The following is an 18,048-nucleotide window of genomic DNA, read 5'->3' as shown; positions in this document are numbered from 1 at the left end:
GCAGCCGAGGCCGTAGAGGTGTTTTGTTCCTCTAAAGGAAAGGGCCAAAGCACCTATACATCTCCAATACCACAATGGCTGCTTTTAGCTTTCTGTACCTTACATCACTGAATGCTGCTCGGTTAATAAATAAGGTGCTTGACCGGTAGAGGAAGCCATGTGTTCACTGAGTACCTACCACATGCCAAGAAGCCCTCTGGTCCAAGTACCAGGCCCGAGTGTTGGCTAATCTCGCGAGAGGCATCGAGGGTGACGTGCAACGTACTCAGGCCCAGAAAACAAACACCCGGAATTAAGTCCAATTGGAAAGACATCAGAGCCCTGTGAAAGCTTCCACGGACAGGATGGAAGCTGTGATCGGTTCGATACTGTCCTGTGTCACGCGCATTTGTTAAATGAGCGAACTGTTGCTCCCACGCGTGTAGGCCTGTGCTGCTCCTGCTTTGGCCTGCTTAGATACTCGCATCACGTGGAAGTCAAGCACAGTTTCCTGAGCACCTGCTCTGTGGAAAGCACCGTGGGGAATTTTACAAAGGACAATACAATTCACGTTCTTGCCCATCTGATGAGACTTGTGCCCATAAGCCGGGGGTGAATTCCCAGAGCTCAGATTCCAGCTTTAACGCGTCCCTGTGACCTTGGGTTAGACACTACTGTCTCTGAGCCCCAGCTCCCACATCTGCAGAGAGGGCATCATACCACCCTCTTCCGGGATAATGGAGAGGACTCCCGTCTCTTCCCCATCCCCTGGGTCACCTGTGGCACCAAGCACAGGGGAGACACTTGATTAGCCAGGACTGTGGGCAAACTATGCCCACAGGCTGGATGTGGCCCACCACCTAGTTTTGTACAAGCTGAGCTCAGATGGTGTTTACATTTTTTAATGGTTGGTTGGGGGGAAAAAAATCAATAGAAGAAGAATGTTCATGACACGTGAAATTCTGCCCAATTCAAGCGACAAAATCCACGAATGAGGTTTTGTTGGGACACGGCCACACCCATTTGTTTACCTATGGTCCAAAGCTACTTCTGCCCTATAAAGTCAGGGTTGAGCAGTTGTAACAGTGACCGTCTGACCCACAGGCTGAGAATATTTACTCTCTGGCCCTTTACAGAAAGTGCCAGCCCCTGTGAGACAGGAGGCAGGAGTGTAGATGTGCGAAGCCTACATGATGGTGGTGGTGAATAGCATGCCTGAGGCAGAATCCACACCCTCGTGGCTGCTCTTGACCCTGGGAGGCCCTTTCCAGGGACCGCTTCCACCGGCCGGGTCAGGAAGGGCTTCCTGGGAGACGGAGGCCCTGGATGGACTCGGGCTGAGTGGGGTTTGCACTGGCAGTGGGACCCCACGAGGGGAATTGTAGAAACAGGAGCCACAAGGCCTGCCTGGGGACAGTGAGCCGGCCGTGTTCTGTAGCCCTAGCTGAAAGGGGAAAACAGAGGGTTGGGCTTTTGGTGGGGGGCAGGGAAGGGAAGGAAAGTGGGGAAGGGACACAGAGGCAGGGAAGGAGGGAAGAAGGGAGGAAGAGGGGGAAAGAGACGAGGGAGGTAGAGAGGGAGAGGTGGAGAGAGAGGTGGAGAATCAGCTGGTCACAGAAGCCATCGAGGGCTGATCAGAAAGGAGAGGCACCTGGTGATGTCCCAATATCACAACCAGTAAACTTGGCTCATCACACAGAGATGTCCCCCTCTTTCATCCACTGAAGCCATCGGGTGTTGAGCCTTGGCAGACGGTCTGGCAGGTGGGGGACCTCCCTCCCCCGGCGGCTGAGTCTGTGGGGAGAAATCCACTGGAGGAGATTTGCAGCCAAGGTGCCCTCTCTTTGTAGGAAGAGTTTATCTTGACTTGAAGGCAGCTCCCGTTTACTATTGGTTTCCCTGTAAATTTATCTTTCCTTTTTATTTAAGAAGGGGGAGAAAAGCCCCATAGTGTCATATAAGCAATTTTGAGTATTTAAGAAAAACTCCTTCCCTGCTCAGCTGTCATGTTCACAGGAAGCTGTCAGGCCTTAATTCCGCAAATATAACGATTTTGAAAGTTGCTTCCAGCTAGGGGTGAGGTTCTCCCGAATTTCCTATAAATAGCTAGTTGCTTTCTCTTCTTCCTTCTTTGTACACACACATCAACCAGGGACTCACGGCACGCTTTCCCCCACACCCCCCCGCACGCGTGTGCACGTGCACCTCACGCTTACGTGCACACGCACACAGCTGCGTCCACCAGCTCTGGAAGACGACTCTCCCCCCAACCGCATCATGGCTCCTAGACGAAAAACTCAACCCACGGAGCCCCCAGGGGAGCCCCAAGCCTGATCAAAAAGCACCAGGAGTTTGTAAAACACAGATTGCCACCGACAGACTTGATTGCTTTTTTGATTAGTGAAAGAATGGATTTGATACACTGCCTCGTCCGATAACGTGCAGTTAATCCCCAGTTGTCATATGGGCTAGAAGTGGGCCAAGAGCTGCCAGGTGATGACGTGGCGACAAAGGCACCCGGGAAGAGAGGGTGGCACCGGGGCTGTGGGCTGGCTGGGAGTGCCCTGTGAACGGAAGGGGAGAGGACCAGGGCGTGGAGCACGTGGCGAGGCAGGCCGGTCACATGCTGAGCCTCATCAGGTTCACGCCTGCTCCATCCGCCTGCAGGCTGGGCTGCGTGTTGCAAAGCCAGCCTGAGGGGACACTCACTCCCGGGCATCTCTGTTTCCTTCCCACGCCATCCCTGTGCCCAGCTTGCGGTTTCCAGCCCAGACTGAGCACCATTCTGTGCATTCTGTGTCTTACTCGCTTGTCTTCCAAACTCCTTGAACTCGCCAGGTAGAAATCTGAAACCAGCCTCTCCCCCAGCAGGCTGCTGCACCCCCAGGGTTTTCTGTCCCGGTGCCTGGGACCCCTTGTCCCCCCACGCTTGTCTGCACAGGTGCACGGGCGTCGTCCTCACACCTGGCGAGCGTGGCCACTTCTCCACACCTGCACGGCCGCCACCATCCAGTGCCAGGGTGGCTCCCGACTCACAGGGCTGGCCCCAGTGCCCTCACCTCCCTTGGCTGTCTTCCCTGGCCACACTGTGCCGCGGTGAGCTTCCGAAAGGCAGACCTGGTCATGACATCCGAGGGCAAAGTCAAGCTCCTGGCTGTGGCCCCCATGGCTTGTTGTCACCTGACCCACTTTGTCTCCCCCACCTGGACCCTCGTCATGCTTGGCCTTGCATCCAGGGTCCTATGGTTCCTCAAGCCAGCCTCTGCCTCACCTCCTGTCCCCACCTGCTTTTCCTGCTTCTGGGATGATGATCCGCCCCCCACCCCCGCCACTCTTCCCTCAGCCACGCAGTCCCTCCAATGCCCTCTCCCACTGTCCTCTGGGACTGTCCTGGGCATCAGCTCTTGACCCTCACAGCCACCCAGGAGACAGGAGGAGGAAGGTGCCCATGTCACAGCCTAGAAGGACAAGGACCCTCCTAGCAGTTCTCATACCCCAAGCAGGACCCGTCTCTCCAGAAGCCCCTCTTTGCTGACTCCAGCTCACCAAGGGTGGATTCCGGGAAGCCTCTTCCCCCACAGGGACAGTAAACCAGCTACTCAACATGAGTCAGATTTCCCTGAAACTGAAGCTGAGCGCTTTAAGCATTCAATGTGGAGCCATTTTCCAAGATGGTTTTCTAGTATGTAGTTTAAAGTCCTGAGCCTTTGGAATACCACAAACAAAAATGAACCATTTATTGCCTTCAGGTCCTGTACCCTGTACTGGGCTGTGGAGACCGGTGGGACACCTGTTGGCCACCGTCATTCAGAGGGTCTGAGGCTCCCTGCCTCACCCTGGAGCTTCCAGTCCCGGGAGTACAGATGGGCAGTGAGCCATGGGAGGGACCCAGCGTGCTGGGCAAGGCAACACGGGGAGGGGGGCATGCCCTTGGGCTCCTTGAGTCCTTGGGGTTCTAGAGGGGGCTTCCCTTCCTCCCTCGATGCTACTTGACACGGTTCGCTCTCATCAGGGGTCCGCTGTCCCTCTCTCCAGCCTTCATCGATGATGCCTCTCATCTGTGGAGACCAGAGACATCAGATCACCAGGGTGGTTAGGGTAATATCTAAAAATAGAGTAACTAGGTTCTGAGTGAGGCCCCGAGGGTTCCTCTGATTAAAATGCATGAGCCTTGATGTAGAAACGGCGATTTTTCTTTTTAACATCATCCTGCTCATTGGATGGTTCTGGGCACTTCTGGGCAGGTGAGGTTGCCCACGGGTGCTGGGGAGGCTCAGGGGAGAGCGGGAGGAGCGTGCTTTCCACTTCCTGTGGACTCTCAGAAGGGACACGCAGTAGGTGTTGGAGTCCCAGGGAGTCCTCGGGTGTAGTTCAAAGATGCTGCAGCCCGGCCCACACAGATCAGCAGTGAACTTGAGGGAGGGCGGGGAATGGAGGCGCAAATCAACCACATTCTTTTCAAGTTCTAGAGAAAGCAGTGGAAGGAGAAGGAGACAGGTGAAGGGGGGAAGTCTGCAAACCCTCAAGAGGAATGAACAGTGAGAAAAAGCGGATGCGTGGCCTTTTATTTCAAAGAGACAGGAGAGAGTTCTTCTCTCAACAATTTATGTCTCTCTCCATTTGGCTCATTACGTGAGCCAAAGTAATGAAACTTCCCACGAGAATATGCAAACTCCAAAGGAAAAGAACTGATAAAAGTCGCAGGGTGGGCTGCTCGTTCGTGGCAAACGAGAGCTCACAGGAAATGTCCAAACAGGCGCCTCTCTCGGCAAGAAGGAGTGAGTTATCAAAAATAACAGTAAAAAAAGAAACACGGCGTATTAAAAAACAGAAGAGTCAGGAAAGTATATTGCCTTCTTAATAATAAATACGTTTCGTGGGCAAGAATTGCAAGGGAATCGTTTAAATTAATTTCCGCTTTGTTTGGTTGGTTTATACAGGGTTTGGTCCCAGCTGACAGCAATCTGTAAAAGTTCTAACGTATTGGAAATCTGATTTTCTTACAGCCAGAGTCCCGTAGTCCAAACTGATTTCTCTTTCAACTCTGCTAATCAGACAGGGCTCAAATGGATTCCTGGTAGAACCGAATCGCACTTGGTCTTTTGGGGGTATATTAAAAAATACCTGGTGTAAGCTTTAAATGCGGAGAGAGCTGCTGGCCAGTTGTCACTGCAGTGTGGTGTGAGGGGCAGTGGGGGGCGGGGGGTGGCTATGGCTGTGGCTCGGATGAGCAACGAGGAGCCCAGGGAAGACCTTGCCCATCCCCGGCCTGCAAGGCTCTGGTGCCCTGCCTTCTCTTTCTGCCCCACCGATTGTGGAGCAGGTGTTTGGGAAGCCGGGGAAACACGGCAGGAGAGGGAAGGAGAGAGTTCTGGTTTGAAGGCAAAACCCTGGCCACCCCGAGACTCGCATAATTGGGTTCTGAGAGGACCCTAGAGGACTGTCCTCCTCACCAGGCCCCGCTCTCCCCCTCCGCCTGCAAGCCCGTCCCCACTGCTGGCCCTGACTGTCCCCTGTCTCCGGGTCCTAGCGTCCCTCCTCACTGTCCGCCCCCCAAACCAAATCCGTCTACGACAGATGCAGGCTTAACCTTAGAACAAACACAAATGTGATTGAACAGACTAAATAGAAGCCAGCAAGTGGGGTATGCACGAGGGGCCTCTCGGTTTCTGGAGGTCAGTCCTAGGAAGTGCCACCCCCAGCCTCAGAGGTCCTGCCATCCAGGGCTGCCCCGCTCGCCCGGTCTGATACCCTTGACCAGGAAAGGTCTGGAGACTGTGTGTGTGTGTGTGTGTGTGTGTGTGTGTGTGTGTGTGTGTCTGAATCAATCCCACACACGTTCAGCCCCTCCCCGTACACCAAGGGGTCTTAACCTCGGCTCTGTGAATGAACTTCAGGGTAACCCCCAGCCCCTACAATTATGGGCAAAACGCACACGAATGTGCATTCCCAGGTCCCCAGCTCTTCTGGGTTCTCACGTGCCTCCATGGCCCCTAAAAGGGAAAGCACCCAGCTGTCCGCCCAGGTTTGCCTGCTGCCTTGCCCACTGTGCTTCTTAGATTCCGACCCGGACCTCGGTCCCGGCCCCGGAGCCAGGCGCACGGGCACCGGCCCTCAGCCTCCCAGGGTGCCGGTGGCGTCCGCGGCCCTTTCTCGCTCCTTCTCTGTTGCGCCGTCTCTCTCTCTCGCTTCCTTCCCTCTTTCCAACTGAATTCTCGTTTTTCCTCTCTCCCTAGTGCTTGTACGGCTGCTATGTCCATTCCTCCATCATCCCCACCTTCCACCGGAGGTGCTACTGGCTCCTTCAGGTAGGTGGCTGGGACTGGATTCTTCTTCCGTCTCCGGTGCTGCGGAAGGTCTGTGGAGGGAGCTGCGTGGGCGTGGGGTCCGGCGTGCGGCGGCTTCGGGCGGGGGTGCCCCGGCCAGAGCTCCTAGGGGCATTGGCGTGTGGTGCTGAGGCCAGGTGTGTGGCCGGCCTGGTGTGCTGTGCGATGCCAGGAAGGGGAGAGGCCTGGGGTGGGGGGTGGGGGGGGCTGTCCTTCCGCCCCATGAGAGTAAAGCCCCACCGGGTGCTTCCAGGGTGGCTCGGTTTCCTCTTGATGAGGACGGAAAGAAGGCTGAGCGTCCGGCCGACTGCAGAATGCCCGTTGGCCGAAAGCTGTGCGTTCATATTCTCTTGTGGGTTAGTCAGTCGTCGGCACTCGTGGAAAATCGGCTCTCAGAGGCATGCCAGCGGCAGCCGGATTGATCGGAAGGGTTGTTGGGAGAGCGGGGGCCCACGGCTCAGCGGGAAGGAGCCCAGGAATCGATCTGTGATGTCTGCCATGCAGGGGGATGGAGAAAGGGGTGGAGGAGCCCCCCGGCCACCCTCGCTCCACAAGGGTGACCTGGCTCCCAGCTCTGTGTCCATGGTGCCCGTGCACAGCCTCACGGAGTCGGGCCTGGCTCGGGGCCGCGGCCGCCCAGCCTCTTGCCTGTTGGCGGTCAGTGGCGGTCACCCTGCCCGGCAGAGGGTGCCGCCGTGTGAGTGGGAGGGTCCGAGGGACCCATCAGTGAGGCTCGACCTGGTCCTTTGCAAAGCTTGTCTCCGCATCGGCAGCCGCTCTCTGTGGGCCCAGGCATTGCTGTCTCTGACCTTTCCCACTGTGGTTCTAACCATCTGCATCCACAGCGGTTCAAGTGATCCCTCCCCTGGCCCCAGCGGCCGGAGGAGCTCCCTGGCTTGGGGAGTACGGTCAGGAGGGGTCTGGCAGATTAGGAAGCAAGCCCCTGTCACCATGGTGTGTATTCAGAGAGCTGAGGCCTCACGTGCCAGAGCGCAGAGGGGCCCCTGGTCCCAGGGAAGGTGGCCTGGAAAGCATCTGCGGGGCCCAGAGCCATCTTGGTGTGGACGCCAAGGCTCTGCCCGGACAAGGCTCTCGGTCTGTCGGCTCTGCCCAGCCCCTGCCTCCTTGCCCTTCTCCCTCAGTTCCAGAAATAATTGTCTGCGGTTCAGCAAGTTCATTAGCAGATGACGCCTGAGACTGTCCAAGGATGTGCTGATTTGCAAAGACACGGCTTCCCTGACATCTTGCCCTGTTGTCATTTTTCGGGTTCCTCTCCCTGGGAGGCTGGGCTGGTGGCAGTGGGGGTTTCTAACTGCTCGGCCCTGCTTCCTTGTGAAAGGGGCCTCCAGCGTGGTCATGGGATGATACTTCTCGTCTTGTTAACGCAAAAGGTTTTCTTTTCCACCTGGCGGAGGAGTGGAGTGTGGGACCCCCACCTCGAGAGCAGGGATCTGGTACAGCGGGGGCCATGTCCTTGTGCCCCAGGGTCACGCTCCGGCTGCTGAGAGGTATTTTCACCTTGAGCAGCCTGTGGCCCTGTGAACTCCTCCCTGGCCTCTGAAGGCCCCGGGGCCTGTTTTGGCTTTTTTCCTTTTCAGTTTCATGCCCCATCCAAACGCCTCTTGAGCACGCTCTCCCGATTCCAGGCCTGACCACTGGCCTGTTGGAGCAGCGCCCCGGAAGTCGGCTTCCTGCCAGCCAGGCGCTCCTGCACCCACGCCATCGCCTGTCTCCTCTTGTCCCATCACATGCTTGTGGCTCTTTGATTCCACTAAGTTTACTTTCCTAGACTCAGACACCGTCGGGCAGCCATGGTGGGGGGGGGGGGGGGGGGCGGGGGGGGAGGGGGTGAGCTTATCAGCCTCCCAGACTGGATTCTGCTCACTCAGATTTGGCTCCTCCTGCCTTGTTCCAGGCGAGAAGTGGGAGGGCTCCGCTGTCCCAGCCCTCCCCACCCCTGAGCTTCTGTCCTGGCCACGGTGGGCCGGAAACATATGTGGAGTGATTCGTGTCTGCCTGGGGTGGTCACTTCTAGCTGGCGGGGGAGCCCATTCCCCCCCCCCCCCCCACCAAGGTCCAGTGTCACAGGAACTGGTTTCTTAAGGGCAGATCTGGGCCCCTTTATCTTCTCCTCCCAGCCCACAGTCTTCCCTCCACCCGCTATCCACTGCGTCCTGGAGCATCACCCTGGTTTCCGTGAGCAGGTGACGGGGGGGACGCATGCAGGGGCAGGGGTTCCCACTCCCCAGTGTGTGCTGGGCAGGAGCAGGTTAAGGAGCCAAGGCCAAAGCAATTAGCGCGGTGCACGTCCCGCACGAGCCCAAGAGCCACCGCGGCAGCCGGCACCGCTCAGGGCAATTTGTTCCGGTGCTAATTACAACACCAGGATAACGACGGTGTGGCCAGGCTTAATTTCTCTGATATTAAATAGGAAAGAAGCCATGAGACACCGGCCCAGATGGAAATTGGCCCAGGTCTGTCTCTGACACCAATTATCAGGAAAAAGGATTGGGTGGGAGAGAAGGTGTCAGGGTGGCGACTGAGGCAAGAGCCGAGGAAGGAGGCAGCTCCCACGGCCACCAGTCACCACTGGCTCCCCGGGGAAGCCAGCCTGGTGGTCCCTGGAAGTCCCCAGTGGCTGTCGGCCACGCCCCTTACAGCAGAGAGGTGCCAGGGGCTGGGGGACAAGGGGAGCCTTGCTGAAAGGAAAGGGGCAGGGAGGAAAGGAGGGCTTCTGGATAAAGGAGAGTTCATTCCAGCAGTGGCCCCACCGCCCCCACCCACTGCAGAGCGTGGCCGGCCGTGGTGGCCACTGGGGTCCCAAACTGATGCCACTCGCCCCAAGGCCACTTAGCACAGCAGGAACCTCTGCCCGCGCAGGCCTGGTTTTCCCAAGCGCCCAGACTGTAAGGTCCCTGGGGCGAGGGGGGGGGGGGGGGGGGAAGCTGCGCCCCTCTGTCTCTCCCAGCACAGAGCCTCAGCCGGACGGGGAGGGGCCGGCCTGCCCTGAAGGCCTCAGCTCTGCTCAGAGGGCCTGCCGCCCCAGGACAGGGAGGGAGAGAGGGTGTCAGACCTGGGGGAGGAGGTCAGCACCCCTTCCAGAAGCGGAGGGTCAGGGAGAGGAGGGGGACCGGAACTGACACAGCACTTAAAAGTTCCCAAGTGACCTGATTTTCGGGGGAGGGAGCGACCCTGCCCCCTCTCTGTTGCTACTAAATGTTTTATTAGGATGTGAGCAGGGAGACAAGTGAGGAGCCAGAGCCTTTCCCGGGAGTGGAGGGGACTGAAGCCCCAAGTGCATAAGGGCATCGTCATGACCAGTGTGCACCCCATGAAGCCATCTGCCCAGCTGGGTCAGGGCCTTCGGGGGATCTGTCCTGGGACTTGAGAAGCCACCACCACTGGCTGGCACACGTACCCCTCTGTCACATCATCTGCACGTCGGGGCCTCCATGTGTCACAGCTGGCAGGGCCCTTGGGCTCCACAAAACTCAGCTGCTGCATTTCCTGGATAGACGCTGAAGCCCAGAGGGGACAGGGCCAGACCCAGGGTCACCCAGCCAGTCAGCGATGGCACTCTTGCCTCTGCCTCCCAGGGCCTGAGCGTGGTTGTCACTGCAGCCACCTTGGCCCTGAGCCTTGCTGGGGGCGGGAGGGGGTGTGGCCAGTCCTGCCGCTGGGCTGCTCCACGGGTGAGCCAGACCCCAGGGGCCTCACCCTCCGTCCTGCTGCCACGGCCTCTCCTGCTTGGGATTTTCTGGTGCTCAGGCTCAGGGCCTCCCTGCTGCCCTCTGCATCCCCGTCCCGGGCCCCCACATTCCATCCTGTGGGGCCCTTCTCCCAATAAGCCCAAAGAGAACAGGCCCCCATTTCAGGCCAGACTTTCCAGCAGCTTCTGTATGGCGCATTTGGAAACTATTTCTGCTTCTAATGAGTGTTTTTCTTTGTGCCCTTGTCCTCTAAAATGCTTAATGAATGTTTTCTGTGCTCGAGCGAAGCGGGGGGTGTGTCCCTGTGTGTCTGCCACCGCCATGCGGGGGGCTGTTAGGCTGCTGGGGCGGAGACAGCCAGGAGCTCCTTCCCGACCCACAGAGGCCCGTGGGCTCGCAAGCACTGCCGAGCAGACACGGGGACCCTGCGGCTTTGGGGGTAACCCGGGCCTGGGGGCTCCTGATGGCTGGAGGATGGCAGGTGTTTGGGCTCCACGGAAGAGGCAGGTTCTAGCCCTTCCCTGGCAACCCTGAGCATCGGAAGCTGTGACTGTACAGCCAGCCACCACAGGCACTGAGTCCTGGCCGGACGGTGCCCTGGACCCTCACCACGGGCCCCGTGTCCCCCAAGAGAAGACCAGGCTCTCAGGAGGCCCATGGTCACCCGGCCAGTGGAGGGCACCCCTTGTGGCCCCATCTGCCTCCCGGAGGCACCAGTGTCACCTGCTCTTATAGGGAGGGGCTACCTGGTTCCAGATCTTAGGGCAGAGAGGGGGCACTCCGGGCCTTTCACCCCACACTCTCTCCTTCCTGCCTGCCCCTGAGCTCAGCTGGTCCCGCCCCCCCCCCAGAAGTAGGGTGCTTTCTGCACCAAGTACCACGGCAAAGAGACCTTCACAGAGCCAGCCCAGAGGAGGGCAGGGCGTCGGGGGCTAGTTCTAGGCTGCCCCGGCCTCACTAAAGCCCCCAGCCCAGGAGCAGAGGGAGGCCTCAACCACACGTCTCCCTGCCTTGTAGGAAAGGGGGAGACCCCCGTCTTTGCTTGGGCAGAGCTCCAGTCTCCCCTCGCAAGTGCTCCTGGGAACCGTGTTTGCCTACCCGGTTGGTAAGGCCTGGGGTGGAGCTGAAGCCTTACATCTCTCCGTCGGGTTGTGGGCTCACGGCTGGCGTCGCATCCTCAAGAGAGCGTCTCTCCTGCCAGGAGGAGCCGCCGAGGAGAGGGGGGGAGCCAGCAGCCAGCGTCCCCACGCTGACCCAGGGCTCTGCAGCCTTGCAGACGGGGCCCCAGAGAGGCACCTGTGCTCACATTCTGGGGACATCCCAGTGAACAGCTCCATTTCAGCTTCTACACCAGACACAGGCCTCGACCCCAGTGTGTCCCGAGGGAGCCCGGCCTCCTTCCTCCGGGGCCTCTTTACTCAGAGCAAGCGGGGTGGGGGCTGTACAGAGTCCCAGGCCTCCCCAGCCGGCCAGGGGGGGAGCAGGCCGTGAGGGGGACGGGCCTCCTCACCCGGCACTCAGACTGTGGCACCCCTGGGGGCATCTCTCTGCGCTGCCTCTGGCTCTCCAGGAAGGGTCCTCGGAGCTCACGGCTACCCTGAAGTGGCAAAGTCGGGCACGGTTGGGTCAGGTGGAGGCATCCTGCGGGCTCGTGGACCGCTTGTTCCCGGCATATCGCCCGGAAGGCTGCCCTTTGGGGCACCCACTTGGCCCAGAGTGGGTGAGTGAGCACCGCGGGCCCTCTGGGATGGTGTTTATTTCAACCCCTTAAAATAGTAAGGTTGGGTCACCCTGGGGAGCACCTTTTAGCGGTTCGCCTCTGGGCAGTTTACCGAATTTCTCGGAGCCTCGGTGTCTTCATCAGTAAATGGTGACAATAATAGGGTCACTGCACAGGGCTGCCTTTGGGAATGAATCTAAACGTGACATGGTGCGTGCACAAACACTGTCTTCACTATAGACACCCTCCCCGCCCTGCCCCCACAAAAGACTTGAAATGATCACTTCTTTTGCAATTTGCAACCCAAGTGCCCCCCTACCTGACATCCACTCACTCTTTCTGGAAGCAAGGACCCACCTGGGACCATGCCCCCAGCCCTCAGGGTCGCCCTGTAGGTGAGCTAGGTCACAGAAGGGACCAGAAGCCCCAGCGTGGCTACAGGAGCACCTCCACACTCACCCCTCCGTCCTCAGGCTCGTCCTAGTGGTGGGGACATCTCTACTCGGAGTGAGCCGGATCCCCCCAGATCCCAAGAGGCAGGAGACAGTCCACCACTGCCAGGCCTCCCTCCCTCCCTCCCCCCTTTCCTTCCCTCTTTCCTTCCTTCCCTTTCCTCCCTTTCTTCCCTCCCTCTTCCTTCCTTCTCTCCTTCCCTCTTTCCTTCTTTCCCTCCTTCCTTCCTTCTTCCTTCCTTCCTTCCTCCCTCCCTCCCTCCCCCCTTTCCTTCTCTCTTTCCTTCCTTCCTCCCTTCCTTCCTTCCCTCTTTCCTCCCTTTCTTCCCTCCCTCTTCCTTCCTTCTCTCCTTCCCTCTTTCCTTCTTTCTGTCCCTCCTTCCTTTTTTCTTCCTTCCCCCCTTCCTTCCTTCCTTCCTTCCTTCCTTCCTTCCTTCCTTCCCTCTTTCCACCTCCTCTCTCTTTCATCTTTTTTAAGTAGAAGATATTATAGCTTCATAAAAAATACTCCAGGCTTCTTGCTCAGTAACCGTTTTTATGTTTCACTGGGGTGAAATAGAAGCGGCTGGGAAATAAAGCGTTGAGGAGCCTGCTCTGTATGTGGGCCCTTGAACAGTGTCCTGCATTACTCAGACGGAGATGCCATGGGGCTTGCCATGAAAGGAGGCTTTGATGGGGCTTAGAGCAACAGGAGGCATTGTCATCAGGTTGACTCTCTCCCAAAGGGGGCATTTTTTAAAGTTTATTTATTTTGAGAGAAGCAGGGGGGAGGAGCAGAGAGAGAGAAAGAGAGAGAGAGAGAATCCCAAGCAGCTTCGTGATGTCAGCACAGAGCCTGACATGGGGCTTGAACCCACAAACTGAGATTATGACTTGAGCCCAAGTCAAGAGTCAGATGCTTATAACCGACTGAGCCACCCAGGCGTCCCCCAAAAGGGACATTTTGACTCACATGCTTCAAGGAAGAGAAATGAGTTGGTGCCTCAGGATCCCTGTCCCCCCAGGCCTGGGTTGGCGGGGAGCCGAGGGTGCCTCAGGGAAGCCAGACCCTCTGGGCACATCCCACGGGCACTAGGTCGTGAAAGCCAGGAGCTCAGCCCAGCCCTGGTGTCCCACCCTCAGCCACAGGGAGTGGAGGATGGGCCAGATACCAGGTACGGGCTGAGTGGGGCAGAGGGACCTCTGACAGTGCACGTGGCCCACAGATGCCACAGCCCCAGTGCCAGGTGGCCCCCAGCACTTGGTGGGGACCAGTGTCTTTGGTTCTCACAGCTGCCCTTGCAGGGAGCCAGGGCTGGGTGAATTCTCCCTGATTTTCACAGACAAAGAAACTGAAGGTCCAGGGGAATAAGGGGGCCCCAGAGACCGAGCAGACAGGGATGAGTCCAGGCTCCTGAGGCCAGGAGCAACACGGGGACAAGAACAGCTGGGCCCCAAGTGTTCGGAGAGGGCTCCTGTGTGAAGAGACAGGTGAAGGACCCCACGGCATCACAGTCACTTTTCCAACCCTGAATTTCCACGCCCAGGGCAGCTTGCTGGCCTAGTGGGTGCACCTGAAGCCGGTCGATGAGATGAATCCAGAGAAGGGGCCATAGAGTGGGCTGGGTGGTCAGGGGAAGCTTCCTGGAGGAGGAGGCGAGCTCAGGATGGAAGGCAGTAGGATGTTCTTCCCTGCCCTTTGTGACATGTGGCAGCCGTGGGCCACGGAGCACAGCGACAGGAAGGACCAACAAGGCCGCGTGGGGTCCCAGCTCCACCGGCTTCAGTCTCACAGACCAGGCACCCACAGTCTGGGGAGCCCTCAGGACAAGTGTCCCAGGCCCTGGTGTCAGTCAAGTGACTTGGAGGGAGTGTGTGGGAGGCCCCCCCCCCCCATGTGGGCTTGGGGCTGGGAGAGGAGAGCAGGAGAGAAGGGGCCTGCCCACCAGAGGTTACAGGTTCGATGCTGCCGTGGGGTCTCCTCCAGGCTGTCAAAGGTGGTTATCATCATCGGTATCGGTAAGAGTAACAGTAGCCATCGTAGGTTGTGGGCTCCCATGCCCCAGGTGCTACGAAGTCCCGTGCGTGCCCGTGAGGCCGGTACTTTGTCACCCCCAGGTAGAAATGCGGCTGGGGCACCCGGGGAACATGCTTCAGGGAGGCCCGTCAGGAAAGAGGAGCTCCCAGCAAATGGCCCTGTTGGTAGCTCATTGCAGCGGCCGACAGAGTCTGGAAAGAAGCGCCAGGTCTGTGGGGAATAGGACAGGGCTGCGGAAGGTGTCGGCACTGAAGGAGAAGTGAGTGGAGGGAGCCACACGAAGCAGGGGTGGCGTAGGGAAGGAGAGGAGAGGGCAGCGGTGCTTAAGGAGCAGGCACCCCCACAGGAGAGGCTGCGGGTCAGGGTAATAGAACAAAGCCCTGTCTTACAAGCTACCCGGGTGGGCGGGCGGGCGTTTCCTCTGCGGGAGCACAGCAGAGACCAGCGAGCCGGGGAAGGAGCAGGTGCAGAGAAGGCAGCTAAGGCTGAACCGCGGGATCAGAGGGATCACTCCCGAGCCGCCTCCTCGTGCCGGTTCTATCCCGACCAGCAGCTTCCACTTCGTCCTCCATTAATGTGCCTTGAATAACATGATAAGAAGATAAGGTAGACACTAGGAATTTACGGTGCTATGCAAAAAATTGCTCAATTCCATTAAGATTTCAGGATCTTTGCCAGGCTGCACAGCAGCCCCGGTATTATTTCCTTCTTAGACATCTTTGCTTGATTGCAATTTATGATGCCGAGGCCCCTGCTGCACCCACCTAAAGCCTCCAGAAAAATATGGCCATCCCCCCAAAGCAGCCATTATTCTCTCTGAGGAAAGTCACTGGGTATTTTCCAGAAGATTCCCTCATCCTGATCTCCTTCTCTGGGGGCAACGGGGAGCAACCTGTAGTCAGGTCTCCGCTGCTGGACCTTCACCTTGCAAATTTCAGCGGCCAGGGCAGCCGGAGTCCTCGGGGGAGGCGGGACCCTCTACCCCCACCTTGTGGACGAGGAGGGTGTTGAGCTGAGTGGGGAGACCCCCTCCCCGGGCCCACGGTTTAAATTCAGCTCCGCACTTTCCGAGCCACGGACTCTGGCCAAGTGAATGACCCTCTTTGAATCTCATCCCTTCCTCTGTGTGCGAAATAGGCACCCAGGACGTCTCTCCTGAGGTCACTGGGAGGAAGAACTGAGCTAAGGCCCACAAAGGTGCTCGTGTCCTGCTTGGCCATGGTGGCTCTGTTCATTACCTGCCAAGACAACGTGTGGCAGCTCCTGCTCCACGGGATTGTGTGTGTGGCTGTTGTCGGGGAGGGGGCCTCTGAGAGGGTCTCATCCGGACCACCTTTCATGTGGCAAAATGCTGTCCCTCCCATGTGCCTGTGTGGCAACCGGCCCCGTTTGCTAATTCACCTGCAGCGTGGCGCTCGCTTAGTGAGATGGAACTTTCACATCCCAGCCATCGTAGGCTGCTCGCTCCCCCGCCACCGTGTCCCCTCGGCCCCCTGCCCTGCTGCGACCTGCCAGCGCCTACCCTGGCCTGTCCTGCAAAGCCTCCTGTGTCCTCCCGCCCTCAGAGGACTGAACTGCCTGGACCAGACTGGAAGGCAGAGCAGGAAGGAGGCTGCCGCTCCTTGGAGATGGAAATTATTAATTAGCCTTATTATCCAGGACTTGTCAGTCTCTTAATCCTTCCGTCTGCAGAGGGTTTATGCCTCCTCAGTGTGCGTTGTCAGCTTGGCTAAGCAATTGCTTTTAATAGAAAGGCAGAACAATGGACGATACAGTTTGGTTACTATCTTTATTTATCGAGCCAAACAATCCCTGCTCCCCTTCCACAGAACATCCTTCAAAGACGGGAAGGAGGCAAAAGCTGCTTAATTTCCCCTCTAGATGGCTTCTAATGCGGGGCCTCTGTTTAATTAGCCTTCTCACGTAATCTTCAGTGGACACCCTGTCCTCAATATCCTAATCTCCTCTGGAGCAAAGGGGAAAAGGGGGTTTCCAAAGCGAAAGACAAAAGTTTGCCTGAAGGAAACACTTTTCCATCTTGCTTCTGAAGAAGACTCAAAGGGCCAAGAGTGAAACGCAGACGTCATTTGATAGAGTCGATGGGCAAGTCTTCGGTGACGAGCTCCATGTGTGAAGGTCAGGGGCTCGCTCGGGGCCCCAGGCGGGACCCCAGCTGGCGAAGCTGGCCGGCTCCGGCATGGGTCACACTCTGGTCCATGACAGGCCATCGTGGCTGCTTTTATCACCGTTAAGAGTGCAGTGGCCCTCAGGAGAGAGCGATTCCCACGCAAGACAGTACACACTCCAGACTCAGGGGGGTGCACAGGCGAGCACACGCCTCCCTGCTCCTCACTCCTCCCTTCCCGGCTCTCCTGCTCTCCTCCCTGTAAAGGGCTCTGGGAAGCCCGAAGGAGACTTCTCGCCATCCCCACCACCACTCCCACACTGGGCAGGACATCCTGGGGGCTTTCCGCTCCCCTGTTCCAGAGTCCTCCCTGGTGACGGGGAGTATTAGCGGGGACCGTACCTTCCCGGCCACATGGCTACCGGGGGATGACGGCCGTGCGCCTGCTCCTGCCTAACGCAGGTCCTCGTCGGGCCCGAAGCGAGAGGCACAGCGTGGCAGGGTGGCCCTTGTGGAAGTCTCTGGCACCGGCTGGCCTCACACAGTCCTTGTCCTCAGCAGTCCCGTCTGTGTCTTTCTTTGCTCGTCCTGCGGCCCTGCCCCCTTACTTCTCCCCCGCCCCTGTCTGCCCCATTGGGTCATCCCCGTCAACTGCTGGCACAAAATGCTGCAGGAGTCCTCAGATACGCGCCCCACCCGCTCTCCCCTCGCCCTGCCCCTCCTGCTCTTCCTCCCTCCCGTGCCACGTGCCACACCGAGGCCAGCTGGGGCTCACCCGCGGCCTCCGAAATGCGAAATCCAAAGGTCGTGTCGCCGCATCCTCTTTCCTGACCCCCCAACGGCAACTACCACGTTGGCCGCTCACTCCTTCCGGAATGTTCTCCCCTCCTGCCGCAGAGGCCCTCCTGGCCGTCTCCCCCGCTGCCTGTTCCCCGCAGACTCCTCCCCTCTGCTTCCACCCCTCGATGTTAGCAGGCCCCTGATCCATCCACACTGCCTCCCTGAGTCTTCTCACCCACTCTCACGGCCTCACACGCCAGCTCCAGGCTGAAGACGCCCACACTGGCACCTGCACCCTGACCTCACCGCGAAGCACCGGACTTTCACATCCAGCCGTCCGCTCGGCATCCCGCCCAAATGCGGAATCAGCATCTCAGCCTCCCCGCAGCCAAAGCGGAATCTGATCTCTTGCGCTCACCTTCCTGCCGCAGCGCTGCTCCCCGGGACTCGAGCCCACCATTCTCGACCCCACTTTTCCCCGCTGCCCTCCTCCCGTCAAAAATATGTCTCGGCTGTATCCCCGTCTCCCTCTCTGCTGCTGCTACCGAGTTAGAGCCACAACTTTCTCCTGCACCAGTGTGAGTCGCTCCTGCACGTGTGGTCCATTCTCCACAAAGGAACACAAAGGGCCGCTCCCATCCCAAACCTCACCAAGGCTCATGCTTTCAACCAGCTTAGTAAGGCGCATGGCACTTAAAGTAACGGCCAAACCCTTACCAGGCCACCGAGGGCCTGTACCCCTGACCTTTACCCTCCTCTCCCACGGCGCTCTCTCCGGCCTCGCCGACTTCTTCCTGCCCCTCACCTGAGCCAAGCTTGCTGGCCCCAGGACGTTTGCACCTGCTCTTCATGCTGCCTGGAGGCCACCCTGGGCTTCCATAGTTGACGCTAAGATTCAGGTCTCTGCTCATCCGTCAGCTCCCGAGTGGGGTCCTCCTG

The 18,048-nt window shown here is 58.5% G+C and overlaps 1 protein-coding gene across 16 annotated transcripts in view; it reads left to right on the top strand.

Moving 5' to 3' along the window:
- Window positions 1–18,048, top strand: part of CAMTA1 (calmodulin binding transcription activator 1) — an 852,124-nt gene that overhangs the window by 597,656 nt on the left and 236,420 nt on the right. For all 16 annotated transcript variants that reach the window (XR_013557729.2, XM_078452487.2, XM_078452488.2 and 13 more), the window contains one exon: window positions 6,216–6,287. Coding sequence is in view for 15 of the 16 variants with exons in the window: in XM_078452487.2 (XP_078308613.1) it covers window positions 6,216–6,287 (72 nt within the window). In the remaining variant the exon portion in view is untranslated. The remainder of the gene's footprint in view (window positions 1–6,215; window positions 6,288–18,048) is intronic.

This window comes from Panthera onca, chromosome C1 (assembly GCF_046562875.1).
Source record: "Panthera onca isolate mPanOnc1 chromosome C1, mPanOnc1 haplotype 2, whole genome shotgun sequence".
Lineage (NCBI taxonomy): Eukaryota > Metazoa > Chordata > Mammalia > Carnivora > Felidae > Panthera > Panthera onca.
Note: the sequence above shows the minus strand (reverse complement) of the source record. Positions and strands in the feature narration are given on the sequence as shown.